Below are 15,657 nucleotides of genomic sequence, written 5' to 3' on the forward strand. Positions count from 1 at the left end.
TCTGCGCTGGGAGTTGTCAGTGATCATTTGCGGTTGTCAAAGTGCCATCTGTCTAAATAAATTATGAACTATTGTACTAAGAGCTGTTGTACATAGCGTTGGTCCATAACGGCCGATGTGCTGGAGTGAGAACACAAACAGGTGGAGGATGGACAGACACTGGGTTATTGTGAGAGTGTCAACAGTGCACCTGCCCCACTGAGGCCTGGACCTGCTGGACCTGAGGCACCGGAATGTTACACAAATATGTGAAGCGCTGCTGCTACTGGTCATATTCAAACTTTACTGCCAGTGTTTCTATTGCCACTCGCACGTTAACAGCCTTGATCAGTAAAAGCAGTAAAATCAGTAAAATGTGGTTTTGACAGATTAGATTGAAATAAAAGCGTTGACAGTGCATTTGATATAAATGGCAATTATTAAAATCCTTTCTTGCTTATGTTGTTTATAATACGACCAAATAAAATTGACATTTTTTTTCTTCAGATTATTCACCCCTATTGCCATGGGTGCCAAGAACTTTTTTCAGCATATTTCGCAGTTCATTTTTAGTTGTAAGCCACTGCGCCATTAAGTTTTCATCCCCCACTTCCCCCACTATTTCAGCACATGGTCACCTTCCTCCTCTTCTTGTGCTCATGTGTTAAATACAGAAAAACTACGGTGTCCCCAAAGATGACCTGTGAGCGCTCTTTGTAAAGGTCAAATACATCTTTGTTATTGTTCCTTAAAAATATACAACAAATGAATCAAGTCAACTGTGTCAGGAAGTACAGTTCCGGTTCAGGTTATGATTTTTCTCTCTCTTTCCATGTGCTCATTTGTCCTATCTCTCTTCTGGGATAATAGCCCAGAAACTAGTTGCGTCTTCGTCTTATATTTCCAGTTCTTGTGCGTAAGACAATAGAGGAATATGCAATGGACCAGAGTCACACCCCCTCACGCTGCACTCTGCCCCAGGCGCTGCTGCGATGGCTCGTATCCAGGACACAGCTCCATCAGCAGCTCTGAAACTATCACCTGTGGGAAGGTATTCCACTGTCAGCCATAAAGAATGACTGGCCTCTTTGATCTCCCAGAATCACAGTGGCAGGATGAAATAGGAAGCTGCATACCATTTAACACCGCATTCAAACTCAAACAAAGACTTTATTCACATTACACAAAACACACTTCCTTGCGGTACCCAAAATATGACTACATTGTTAATCTTACAGCGCACCTCTTGACCCAAAGCCTGAGTGTTATGTTAGGAATTTAGACTGTTTTCACTGTGATAATAACACAGTAAACTAAACAAATACGACTAAGATAGAAATTTGAAACTGACGTGATCACAGATTCATCTTTTTCACTGTTAAGACTTTTGACAAGCTCTGTTGGTAGACACATTCAAAACACTAAACTGACACTGCAATTTCTGAAGTTTTGCTCATACTGTGCTTTGCATTAATGTTTAAAATTGCTTTGCACTCTTGACACTTGAGACACATCCTTATAAACCCATCCCTGTGAAAAATAGAGATGTTAAAAATGCGTTACCAAAAGAAGGAATGAGTTTGGACCGTAGAGTTTGAAAGGGGAAAATGTGTACAGCGCTGGACTTTAAAGGCACTGAACATGATTTTTATTTTGTCTTAAAACATGAAAAACAGAACTAGATTATTTTGAACAGTTTGAAAGAGCCCAAATGTATTGCTATTGCTATACCTAATGAGAATCCTACATATTCACCCTAATAAGTTTACTCTGTGACCATGCCAACATCATCTACAGCCCCTTTAAGTTAACTTGAGTTCCTGGGTAAGACATCCACATCGACAGTGTTGGGAAAGTTCACTTTCTACATAAACTAGTTCAGTTCATAGTTCATACATTTTAAAATGAACTAGTTCAGTTCATAGTTCATAATTCAAAATTTTGAACTAAGTTCACAGCTCCAAAAAATGAAATAGTTCAGTTATATTTTTCAATATTATGCAATAATTGTTCTAAACTATTTCCACAGCCCAAATACAACCACAGGCAGCAATTATTTTATTAGTTTATTGCTGAAAATATGTGTCAGATTTAATCTTCATATCCAATTTTTAATCCTTACACAACCAGGATTTACATTCACATTGAAGGGACAGACTTCCCCCATTTGTTGCTGTCCATTCAGCCCACACTAGTAGTAGTAGCAGTAGTAGTAGCAGTAGTAGTAGCAGTAGTAGTAGCAGTAGTAGTAGTAGCAGTAGTAGTAGCAGTAGTAGTAGTAGCAGTAGTAGTAGCAGTAGTAGTAGCAGTAGTAGTAGTAGTAGTAGTAGTAGTAGTAGTAGTACTAGTACTAGCAGCAGTAGCAGCTTTCAGCCCCACAGTATATTCTCAAACATATGAGGGAAAACTTGCTGGGCAAAGTTTGCACAGACATGTTAGATTGTTCCCATCCTCACCGACCTTATCATAAAACTCACGTAACTGGTCGTAGGGCGACTCCTGCTGCTCTGTTGACTTCACGTTGCGGTCGCGTCTGTGCTGCTTTTTGTTTTGATGCGCATGCGCAGTGCGGTGCGAAACGCGAAATCTCTGTCTCCGCGATCTAACGCCTCTACAACTCTGGAGCTCTCACACTTGCCAGATACAGGCTCTTTTTGGTCAACTTAACGGTGTTTTTCGCCTGGAAGTCTCTAGAAATCTGACACTTTATTGAACAAAAATAAGAAGAAAGAAGATGCCGTTCACAGACATCAGAATGAACGCGTTCATATTATCGTTCTTCAGCCGTAATACCGTTCGTTCAGTTCACGTTCACCAAAATTATGAACGCGTTCATGAACTTTCGTTCAATGAACGCGTTCAGGCACAACACTGCACAACAATGATATGACTAAGTTACTGTGATTCTGTAATTAGGCCCGAGCGCCACAAGCTGGCGAGAGGCCTATTAATCTTGTAAGGCCGTGCGAAGCACGGCTGCGAAAGTGCGCACGTAGTGCGCACGAAATCAAGCGCGAAGCTCACTAACGCACTCCTTCACTCATGCACGCCCCGTGCATACTAATTAGTAGTAGGAAAATGGAACATTACCGTTGTAAACGGGCGAAGCCCGTGCAAAAGTGCGCACTAAACGAGCACTTTACATTGCGGTCACAAAAATTTGCACACCTCTAAAAATCGTGCCTCTCTACATTCTGGCTATTTCCCTTTTCTAAAATAAAAAAAAATTGGCTTGTCAGCGCCCCCAAATGTAACAAAAATGCATTGAGAGATAGGAAATGACCCCAAAAAAATCTGATCGTAGAATCATGAAATTTGGCGCAGAGGTAGATGGTGACAAGAGAAGTAAAAAATGTTATTATGGCAACGCCGTCCGCCCAACCAAATGTCGGCCATATTGGTTCAAAAATGGCTAAGCATGACTCGGGAGTTTTTCCAAATGTCGTACTTTTACGAACTCCTCCCAGGGCGTTGGCTGAAATTTGGTGAAAATGGTACTGAGGAGTGGGACATCAAAAGTTATTCAAATTACATTGATAACTGTCACGGTCTCTGAGCGGCGAAGCCGCAAACTTTAGATAGAATTTCAGAAATCTCGCAAATTTAACATTTCTGCCGTTTGCGCAGATAAAGTCCGAATTGCGTCAAATTAGAATCAGTTGTTAAACTCTTTGCCCTAAACCTACTTGAAGTGAAATAAATTAATTTGGCGCCACAGCGCCCCCTACAGATTTTATATGGAGGTTAAATGTTTAGTTTTGCGAAATTATATGAAATTTGACACACAACTCAATTTTAGCATCCCCATCAAAAAAGTCAAAGACCCATGTCATAATTGTTATGGCTTTGCCGTAGCGATGACCAAAACCTCCCACGTTATTCCAATGGGGAAATCGCCAGAACATGTTTACACTTTAGACTTTCATGAACTCCTCTTAGGGCGTTAGACATATTAACCTGAAATTGGTGAGACTCATCTTCAGGACCATCAAAAGTTATCCACATTTTTATTCAAAGAGTCACGGTGTCTGTGCGGCAAAGCCGCACATTTTGTCAAGAATTCTAAATAAAATTGCTTTTTGATGGTAAAACAAAGGGGAGAAGATGTGACAGCGTCACAGATTCAGCAGTAGGCGTAATAAAAGGACAATTGGGGCGCATTAGCGCCCCCTCCTCTTGCGGCGGGGTAGCGGCGGCGTGGCGAGGGCCGATCATTGCCACTTGCGGCTATATTTGATGTTGATATCACAGTTTAGAATGGCCATCACGTCAATATTTAGTGTCCCAGATCTCACTCAGCCTTTGTAAAACCAGCAACGATGAAGAGGTGCATCTAGTGCCAAACGTTCAGATTATTTTTACAATGTCATTGTCAGAAGTGAGACAAGCAGCCAGCGGACTCAGTGCACCTTTACAATCTTTAAGTAACTAGAAGCCTTCCTGTAAACTATCAATGCATAAAACTAGATTTAGCAGAATGTGAAGTTGCATCAGTGATAGACAGATCTAATAAAAGCTGCTGTGACCTCGGTGCATGATAAAACAGAGCGTGCAGGCTCTTATTAAGCAGTCAGACTTGAGCACAGTGATGCTGATGAAGTGTAAACATAGCTAATGGACTGAAACGAGCAGACGGGAGAACAGCGCCTCACATTTGCCGTGTCATCCTCATCACTAACACTTACTCAACAAAAGACACCACAAACTGCGAACGGGGGAAGGATGGCTATTAAAAACAGACAAATTGAACTAAATGTGGCAAGTTCTAGAATGAATGACGCCAATTACATCAATTCAGCATAACGTTACGACCTCTGGCAGGTGACGCAAATACATGGAGCCTGATGGTGGACTAAATTAGAAAAGGGACCTTATCAAGCTTGGCACGTTTGAAGAATTTAAATGACTGTTAGGCCCAAATTGGGTTAGCGAGATTCATACTAAAAAAAACTGCAGTCAAAGCCCAACTCGGAGCCCACCACGGTTCAGAGTGAACATTTCAAAACAAATGCTAAGAATTTAAAAGCACAAAGCTATGTTACAACAATTGTCCGTCCAAAAAAACATACTTAAAACTTACAATTCAGTGAAACGTTTCTATTACGTTACAGTTTATACGTTTTGGGAAGTCTTGACGTCATTAGTTGCCAAATAGCAGACTTTTTTTACACGCAGAATGGGAGCAGGCTTTTTGAGGTCCATTATTGAAAGAAAGAAAGAATTGTGAAGACATAGCATAGTTTAGCCAATGCAACAGACACGCTGTTGACAAGAAACAATTTTGTCATCATAAACTGGTCCAAACTAGAAAGTTTAACAACTGATTCAAATTTGGTCCTAATCGGACTTGTTTTGATCAAATGGGAGCAATTTTTAGATCTGCAATATCCCAAAATAAGTTGTCCAACTTTGCGGCTGCGCCGCACACAGACCGTAAAAGGTATCCCAAAAAATGTAATAACTTTAGATGCCCCACTTGTCCAGAGGACGTACACGATTTTGAAGTCGGTGGGCAAAACGCCCTAGGAGGAGTTTGTCAAAGCTGCAGTTGTAGCATAAATTGAAGAAAACTGGAATGGGGCAATATGTTATGTGTGCTATGTGTCTAACTGTATAAAAGCTATGCAAGGCTGTAATCGTTTTTTAAAGCTTACACGCCTGGTTTTAGATCCAAAAAGACCAGACACGCTGTTCTATTTTTACCTCCGCTGCATCCACCTAGACAGTGTTTTGTGCTCTGCCAATTGTAGCCTTTTATTAAGTAAGTCTATTTCCAGCTGAGAGAGGGGAGAGCGCAGAGGAGCAGCGGAGATGAGCTGTGATTATGGCTGTTCAATCAAAATGTTTGCAGCTCTGTGCGGTATTCCAGAGTATCCTATAGCCAAAACATTAAGTATTATTCATGCAGATCAATGCGCTTTGGCTCTAGCCAGTGAGAGCAACAGGGTCAGCAGACTGTGACCCCTCCATCTGTGCATGTGTCAATGGTAATTAGGTTGACAAGCACTTTCCGGTCCAAAATAATGATTTAAAATTCTGATTGTGTGCTTCTTTTCAGAATTTATTGTCACTGAAAGACAAATACAACAGACACTATTCAGAGTCAACCAAATTGGCAATTACTGACATATATATATATATATATATATATATATATATATATATATATATATATATATATATATATATATATATACTTTACATACACAAGCTCTGGCCATGTGCAACCTAAAATCAGGCCACATGGGGTCAGATCAATGGAGGGTTGGGAGGGGCACACACACATTTGTAAAATCAATATGCAAATCACTACACCATAGGGGGAGGACCATGAACAAGTGCAAACTGAAATTAAGCCACTCTCAAGCCTGAATATTGTTTTCATAACACAACATTTAAATTGAATGTAGCACATAACAGAACATATACAGAAAGGTCTGATATATACAAAGGCAACACAAATAGGCCAGTTGAAAATCAGCCACTGCTTCATGGAACCAAGTTAATATTTGGTATATTGAGTGAATAATAATTTAGGGTAAAAAGTCACACAAAGATGCATCACTCAACTTTACACTATGGGTATTTACATATTTGTATATACATGTTTTTACAGTTTAAAGAGCAACCAATATCATGTCCATCTCGCAGGTTCCTAAAAACACAGCGACAAACAACATAACAATGACATACAGCAGAGATAAATTATGTACATAGAGGTCAAGTAAAGTAAATTGTAGCTGCACACTCGTTTTGCAATACAACGTAACCTCGCCATGACATCACTGATTTAACTAAAACTTTCTCCAGACGTGATGCAACATGCTGTTCCTGCACGCTTCACTGCACTGAGCCAGGGCTTCCCCATGCATTTACAAGACTCATCCCAGAGAACCAGCGAGGAAACTTTAATGCTCCTTTTCTGTGTCTGCTTGGAACATATTTACAGTATGAGCCAGGCAATGTTTCTTTTACCATTGAAATGAATCTTCACATATACATATACAACATATACTAAATTTACAGTACTTGTGTAGTGATTTTTCGGGCACGTGCACCGCTTTATAACTGCTTTTTTTCCCACTACTTCTACTAAAGCAAGAATCCAAGCAATGCTTATGGCTCTTTCTCCTGGGTTTGTGAATGATGAAATACTTTCTTAGATGCATATTCAAGAGATTTGGCAACAAAACCCAATTTTGAAATTTACAAAGATGGTGGGAGGCTCATAAAATATGCACGTTTGTCCCACGGCCACATATGCCCAAAAATATGCTTCTTTATGGCATAATTCCAGAATCAAAATAGGTACAAAGCCAATATACTGGGCCCAATGTTAACGAACGGTGTGAAGAGTATTGGCGATTTATTTGAGGCAAACAGCTCCATGATGACTCAAAGAATAATTAACTTTTGCTGAATTTGCAATTTGCTTTTTATGAGAGAGAAAATACATTTTCTACCGTGATTTACAAGAATAAAGTCAGGTATCCCGCATTTAAATCGCACAAGTTTGAATGTGTGAATAAAGCGTTCCTTGCAAATGTCTTGAACGTCTTAGTTGTGGTAATTGGCAGGTTGTTGGATCATGACACGTCTATTTTATGCCACCAAGCAAGAGACGACTTTGATGTCAGGTATGTAGCCATGTGAAAGAGTTTAATCACTAAGCTGAGGCAGGCGCGTGCCTGGGGTGTGTAAAAACACCATTGGGAGCTCCATGTTGACACACACCATCAAAGAAATATAGTTCTGAGACAAGCTTAGCCCAAAAGCTAAAAATGTGACAAATAATCAGGTTAAGTGTTGGCATATTTTACTGTGATTAAAATTGTTGAGCGCTTCCTGAGAGTCTCGTTTGAGCAGATATTAAGACACAGGGTAAAATAACGAGACATACAAAGTCACATACAAACAAGCACTCCTAAAGGTCTGCTGATATCAGATGCATGTCCATAATAGACATAAAACGGTGCATGGCAGCAGAATCTATAGCCTTAATAATCCAACCACAATGACAGCAAAAGGTTTGAGGGTCTTTTTTCTTTTCCTCATCCATAATACGTGCTTGATGAAAAGGAATTGTAAATGAGGGGCTCTATGGCGACGAGCAAAAAAATCAAAGTATGCACATCAACGATGCATCTTGTTTTTGTCGCAGAAATACTGAACGAATAAACATGTTTGGCTCCAACTCCAGCGCTATGACAACATGCTTAATCTGATAAACCCTGAGCACACTGACAACTGTGCTGCAGTCTCAGATCCACACAAATCCTCCCCAAACTCATGCCTCATGCCGGCTTTAAACATTTGTATTGGACCGTTTATGCTCGGTTATGAAGACTTGGGCGATCCCGTCTGTTTGGGGGACTTGTGTCTGTCTTCATGTTTGTTTCAGGTGATGGAGGAGAACACGATCAGATCATTTGAGGTTTTAATTTCTAACTTCCTGCACACAGCGAGGGAAGCACTTATACAGCAACAAAATCCTCTCCAGGGACGAGAGAAAGTGAAGGGAAAGACAACTCAGCCACGAAGCATATTGAAGAGGGTCTTGCCTTGAAATTCAGACAAGAAAAGCTAGAGGGATACTTTAAACGGAGGATGGGAAATGCAATTAAAGTTCAGCTTTAAAAAGTTAACAAGAGGAAAGCGGATCCCGTCTTCACCGCCCAGTGTAAACTTTGCAAACAGAAGAATGTTGATCACACAAGAAACATTTTTAGTTAGAACGGTCTGCGTGATGAAAGAAAATTGACATTTGGCATTCAATCTTTTGCACTGTCCCATTGGTTTCCCTGATTTCAGTTAATATTTTTGACCCTGTTCTGCAAATATTCAAAGATTTCTACTTCTTCAGGTTGTCAGACTCATCTAAACTCTTTTGGTGGCCACGCTTTTGCTGTGTTTAACCACTCGTACAAAAAGTGTTTTCTCTGAGGTCACTCCCTTGACAAAAGGCACAGCTCTTTGTAGAACGAAGAAGCCAAGGACAATGACAGACTAAAAGGGAGGATTTGTTGTTGCCACATCAAGCGAACACTTTACTATTCAGATGAAAGTACAAAAACTTCCACTTGAGGGCACTTCCATCGCCCTCAGACAGACGGCATTAAGAGGCCCACTTATAACTTGAATCTGTTACTTTCCACCTAGTGTTACACATAATCCCCCAGGAGCTTTAGCCTGTCTGGAACGTGGGTATGACACGAGTCCCCACAGGCGTATTAGAGCGAGTGTGGGGCCCCAACAGGCAGGTGCAGGACAGCCCCACAGAGTGCATTAATGCTGGAGTGCACGAGTGAGCCTGCCGTCTGTCGGCCCACATGCACAGAGCTGGTCTGTGTCTGCTCTCATGGGCATTCTTAGATACATCATTGTATGTGTGCATATTACACTGATGACATCAGCCTGTGTAACGCACATGTCTCTGTAATTGCATTTGGAGGGGCCCATGGACAAGCGCTCAGTGCACAAGAGATTTGTATTATTGCAATTTCTTATTTATATTGTTTACAGTAACCAAACTAACATGTGGAGAAGGGATGTCGAGATTAATCGGTGAATCAATAATCGTAACTATTCAGATAAAAATGTAATTGTAATAATTCTGTTGTGTGTTAATGATTATGAAAACACACAACATTCCATATCATGACATTGATAATGTGGAGTAACTCTGGAGTTAGTGAAATATGTATGTTAGTCAGGTTACAGGTTGTAGAACTGCAAATGCTGCCACACACAAGCAAAAAGCCATTCACAAAGATACACAGCCCATTGCTTATAATTAGTCATTAGTCAACATAAGAACTTTTGTTAACAAGTCAACTCTGACTTAAATAACAATTATCTGGCTTCTGACATGATTTACAATTTCGTGCTAAACACTTAAACCTTCCACATTAATATCCATGAGTTCTGTCTTGCGTCTCATTCAAGACTACAATAGCTTACATGCTGCAGCCGGATTCCAAAACAATATAACATTTCCCCGCCAGTGTTTTTCGTGACCTTTAAACATCTGCACCACTCTGAATACTAATCGCGGGGATGTGGTTAGGGAGGTCAGTCACTCTTCACACACAACACCACCACCGCTGCAAGCCGTGAGACTCATGCATGAGCGCGGAGACAATGGAAGCTTACCTTGTCAAACATAGATTTCCATAGCTGGGACAAAGAAAGAGAAAAACAAACAGAAAGAAGTGACGGAGAGGGAAAGAGAGGGAGATAGAGAGAGTCAGAGGGGAGCGCTGAGAGCCAGTGCTGTCAGAGAAGCACCTGTGTCCATTTATGAGGCCGTTTAAGGGTGTCGTAATTGTGGTCTTACAATAACAGCGCGATTAACTGATCATTGTGTTAAATGAGGCATGCGGAAGATAATGGGGCGGCAAAGTGTGGACTATTTCGACTTCACTACTCTACATTAGGCCTACATCGTTACAATCCTATCACAGAAACGCTGAATGTAGAGCCTGATTAAGGTCAAACATGTACCAGCTTGCATGTAGTAGCAGCCTATTATCTGTCATTACTGTCCCGTTAACTTGCTTGCCTTTTTTTGAATTATGATTTGTTTCAGAGCGTTGGAATTGGATCGTATAACCAATAGTTGCAAGAGCTAGTCAACATGTAGGTCAGAGGTGGGTAGTTCCCTTTACTTGAGTGGCTTTTTAATACAAATGTTGATCTCAGAGTAGTTTTCAGTAGTAGTAGTAGTTTTCCATACTTTTACTTCTACATGTTTGAAGTTTTCTTAGTCCACAAAACTGTGAGCGTTTTGTCACAGTATGTTGACAATATTATATGATTTGAACATGTGTGTTTGTTGTCTCTAGATATGGTTTATGTGGTCTTTGCTTTGAAAATACCAGATTATTTTATATTTTGTCTTTCAGATTACATTGACTCAGAATGCCGTGACTTTTGTTAAGTAAAAGTTTCCATAGCACCCAAATACTTTTTACATTCATCTCATGGACCACTACTCTGTACTTCTATTTAAGTAATATCATTTTGAAGTAACTTTATCACTTGAGCACAACTGTTGTCTGCTCTACACACCTCTGTATGACAAAAAGCTCGTGCCGTTTGCGTCTCTGTGTGAACTCACTTCCTCTGATGCCGCGGGAATCACGTCTGTGCTCTCCAAAACCTCGATCTCTTCTCCTTCTGCATTCGCTGCCACCGCTGGGGACGAGTTCAGGGTCGTCTCGCGGGTCCCACCTGTCATCTTCGGGCTACTGCTCTCCTCCTCCATGGATCCGCGGAGAGAATCCCGACCCTCAGGAAGGACCACCAGCCCGCGCAGCCATCCAAATGAATTCACGTCCGAGCCCACATCAGGCGCCGGCGGCGGTGAAGGAAAGACACATTCGCGCGCGCGTGCTCTTGGGTTAAAGTTGGACGGGGCCCCCGGGAGCGGAGCAGAGGCGGCGGTCCAAGTTTAGACCAATCATGACATCACCAAAAAAACAGCGCACATCAGGACGATCGGGACGGAGGCACGGCGTGACGTACGTGCGCGAGTCCCGTGTGCGGCTCCATCCGTCCGGAGTGAAAGAGTGCGGGGTCTTTAGTGTCACGTGCGCAGGGGGGGGGGGGGGGAGTCCACGGGAGCGCGGTGGTAACTCTCAGTGCGTCATCACAATGGAGAGACTCGCGGCGTGGGGTCCAGGGCCGGGCTGTGGACACTGGCACCGGGGGGAGCGCATCTCTGCTCCAGGCGGCCAAAGCGCGTCCTCCGGGTTTGAGGGGGAGAGAAGACGGAGAAAGGGGCGGGGCTGGTCTGGGATGAGGAGTAGTCTGTCTGCGGCTATATTTACACACCACAATCTGACACAAATGTGGACTATAGTAAGAAAATAAAGGCAATTTATCCAATTCTTATATTTGGCAAATACATTTTCAACGTCAGTATCCCTTTTCTCCCCTGTCCTTATTAAACAAATTGAATCATATTTGCTCACCATTTCGAAAAGTTTAGACCAATAAGCCATTTCTACTTATGAAAACTGTATGTCCTTAAATGTTTTTGATGAATAAAGTGTAATTGTAATTGTAATATGCCCCCCCTGGCACTCCCTTAACTGTTTATTGTCTGTTATAAATGTTTTGTCATAAAGAATTTTGACAATAAAAAAATAAAAAGCACACCAAAATCTGATCATTGTCTGATTTCTGAGGTTATCAGACTATTGTAATGTCATCCGTGAAATGTGAGTAATTCGATTTCTTTTTCTGGTTGTTTATTTCTGGTTGTTTCAGGGCAAACAAATATGGCAAAGAGTAAATGTTGAAAATTGAAATAGTTATTTAAAAAAAAAATTACATTTTCTTCATTATACAACTGTTTAAAATGAACTAATACAACATAAATTAAATGATTAATTGACGCAATGTTACCAGGTGTTGTGGTGACCACCTCAAATTGTAGAAAAATAAGTTTTTGAATGTGGTGGAACACTCGAGGAATGTAAGCTCACAGCTAATAACTGCAATAACATTATTTTCAGTTTTATCAATCATAACACACAGAGAGAGATTGGAGTAGCAATAGGTGCCAAAAATCTTACAACCCTGAAAGTCACTACAGCAAAAACGTGTTTCTTTACAATAAAACATACACTATTTGTTCAAAGTAAATCTCACGTTTTATACAGTGCATGATGCATCAATGAAGAAGTGGGACATTCTGCAAGTGCAAGTGGGATGAGGGACTGAGGCATAAATGGATGTGCAGGACCCCCAAAAGGGGGGCATGTGGTCATCCTAACAGGTGTGGTTGATAAGCAGATTTTTCTTGTGCATGTAAAACACATGTCAAAAATCTGATTTAACTATTGATTATCGATCTGTTTTTTCTAGTTATCAGATTTTACTGGCTATGTAACTCTAACCACTATGAATAAGACTTAATGTCATGCCATTTAAGCAATGCAATTCACACCAATCATAGATATCACACCTTAATAAATGTAGCGTGGGCTAAATTCAAGTAAAGTGACAGCAGTCGGCTGGTTCAAGTTTATTAGAGCTGTTGGAAATAAGTTTAGACAAATTCAAATAAGTATATATTGATTTATTTGACATACTTATAGATGATTAAACACATTACAAGTTTTAAGGGCCTTATATTTCATTAGATTATCCTGACATTTTTGAGAATAAACCATGACATTTGTTATACAACATAGATTTTCATAAAGCTAGAGCACCATCTTTGACACAATTCACAAAGTAGGCTAATGTTTCCTAATAGCCTTCTACTACAATATAATATGCAATGGAAGTTTGGCAATAACAGGGGAAACTGGAGAAAGTCAATAAATTACTCAGTTCCGGCTTTCCAAATCCCTGATCAATATACAGCTACAAATGTAGTACACCATGCTGATGTGATTGGGGTCAAAAAAGTGTAAAGCCTGTCTATTAACATATTATTGGATGGAATGGGCTGTTGGCAATATTTGAAGCACCCTTTAATCAATCAATTATGAAGGGCACACCTTGGTTAAATTGTATGGTGCTCATTGGATTGGGGTGTGTCCTCTGCAGTAAATTCCAGGTTAGATGAGGGATAAAACTGCCCCCTCCAGCCAGGAACTGTTCCACAAATGACAGTGTTGTTGGGCAAATAACACAGTATAAAAATGTGAGACATCAAAACAAAATTAATAATGGGGTGGAAGTGGCTGCCTATTATTCAAATGACAAGAGGAAAAGTACCTACATGGTCCGAAAGACGCCAGCTCAGTGGATTCTGCAGGTCATTCCTTCTTTCCACTGCATCCATGTTTTAGTGAAGTGGAGCTTGTCAAAATCAGGCCCAAATGAAAGGAAACAAATACATTCAATGTTAATTGCTCTTACCATTGGAAAATAATCCACACATGTTCCATAAATGAATAATACATATTTGTGTTGTAACATTGAAAATAAAAAGTCAATCTATTGAGTTAATAGCTACTATGTGAGTAAAAAGCAAAGTTGTAATGCCTGAATAAATCTATGAAATAAGTGACTTATCAAAATCACCTTGAACATAGTTTTATTGATTTAAAATCATAAGATAATATATTAACACATAAAGAACAGAAGAGCTGGAGGTGTCTAACTTCTACTGAGCAGTTATAGCATCCACGGATACTTACTGCGCATGACATCTGTGAAAAAGGTACTACCGTATTTGTGTTTTGCAAGAGCTCTCTTTTTTGTACTTTATTCATTTTACATTATTTTCTTGTAGTTTTTGTGTGTGTGGAGGTTTTTTTTGGCTCGAGAGCAGATTAAGAATAATCATAGTTAATAATAAGGTTAATTAAATTACATCTGAAAAAGTAAGAATAGCATCTATTAAAGAATAGCCTTTGAACAGAGTTTTGAACACAAAGAAAGATTGTGAATTTGTACTGGAACTATTCATTGGAGTGTGTTTACTTTGACAAAGTCTGAGGGGAGGAAGAACTTCTATAGGATACAATAACAAAGGCATCTCATGACCTCTAGGGCTTTGTCAAAGCACTGGAAGTCAAAGCACTGGAAGAGGAACTTTTAGGACTACGACAAAGTCTAGGGAATAAAGTCTGGCGGTAATGCGACACTCGGCTGTCGACTGCCATAAAACAATAACAACAGCAACAACAGTCTAAGGAATAAAGTCTGGCGGTAATGCAACACTCGGATGCCAACCGCCATACAACAACAACAACAACAACAACAACAACAACAACAACAACTTTGATAAAAGTGCATGCTCCACCAGGAAGTGCCCTCATTCCAAACCACTCTGAGGGAACCCTTGTCTGCAGCGGCGATTGAAACTTACACATTCAGCCAACGTTAGATGTCTTAAGCACTGGTAAAACTATAAATGATGCATTTCGCAAATTAATACATAATTTAGGGTTAATTGATATCTGGAGAGATGAATCCCAATGTCCACCTATATACACATTTCTCTAATCCACATAAGATATACTAGAATAGACCATTTTATAAATGTTCAATAAAGATGGGTGAAAAATCACAGAGGTGGACATAGATACAATAGACCTAAGATATCACTCCCCATTGAATATCGACAATGTTTGAGGCACAATGGAAAAATATTGAGTGTAATGTTGTGCCAGAGGTTCATGTACAGGCCTCACTGGCAGACGACAACGGTTCAGTCATTAGGAGGAAGTTGAGAATCCATATGTAAAATCTGTGCTAATCAAAACATATATATATATTTTTTTTTTAAACCGGATTATAAATATAATCACATGAAAAGCTTGATATGTTGAAAGAATCCTTTGGTTTGGAGAAACAGGACTTTTATATTTACAAATAAGAAGTTAATATAATCTAGAAATAAACAAAGCATGACAACTATAAGCCTCTGACATAAATCTTTATCAGAACTTTCAAGGGGAATATCTAAAGTATGTAAGTGCAGTAATGACTTGGGCAGCCAATCTACTAAATATCTAATAATTAAATGGGAAAAAGAGGGTAATTTAGTTCTGACAGACGAGGAGTAGGAACATGTATGTACTTCACAATGTAGGACCACAAAGTCCCATGTTTGGAGGGAATTTAGTTGGAAGAACGTGACCCGGCTCTTCATAACACCATGTCAAAGTGCTTATTACTCAGAGCGAGGGGCTGAATGAGCCTCACAGCGAT

General features: G+C 40.1%; 1 protein-coding gene across 4 annotated transcripts in view; it reads right to left on the minus strand.

Moving 5' to 3' along the window:
- rhbdl3 (rhomboid, veinlet-like 3 (Drosophila)) overlaps positions 1 to 11,329 on the minus strand; it is a 38,467-nt gene extending 27,138 nt beyond the window's left edge. For 2 of the 4 annotated variants that reach the window (XM_072463330.1, XM_072463328.1), the window contains exons 1-2: positions 11,099 to 11,329; positions 10,132 to 10,155 (exon numbers count right to left, since the gene is read on the minus strand). In XM_072463330.1, coding sequence (XP_072319431.1) covers positions 10,132 to 10,155; positions 11,099 to 11,245 — 171 coding nt within the window. In that variant the 5' untranslated portion in view covers positions 11,246 to 11,329. The remainder of the gene's footprint in view (positions 1 to 10,131; positions 10,156 to 11,098) is intronic. The other 2 variants (XM_072463331.1, XM_072463329.1) reach the window with 1 other exon arrangement.
- Positions 11,330 to 15,657: the final 4,328 nt, after the last annotated feature.

The sequence above is a fragment of the Eucyclogobius newberryi genome, unplaced genomic scaffold, assembly GCF_026437365.1.
Source record: "Eucyclogobius newberryi isolate DKJ021-1_F unplaced genomic scaffold, fEucNew1.0.hap1 SCAF_4, whole genome shotgun sequence".
Classification (NCBI taxonomy): domain Eukaryota; kingdom Metazoa; phylum Chordata; class Actinopteri; order Gobiiformes; family Gobiidae; genus Eucyclogobius; species Eucyclogobius newberryi.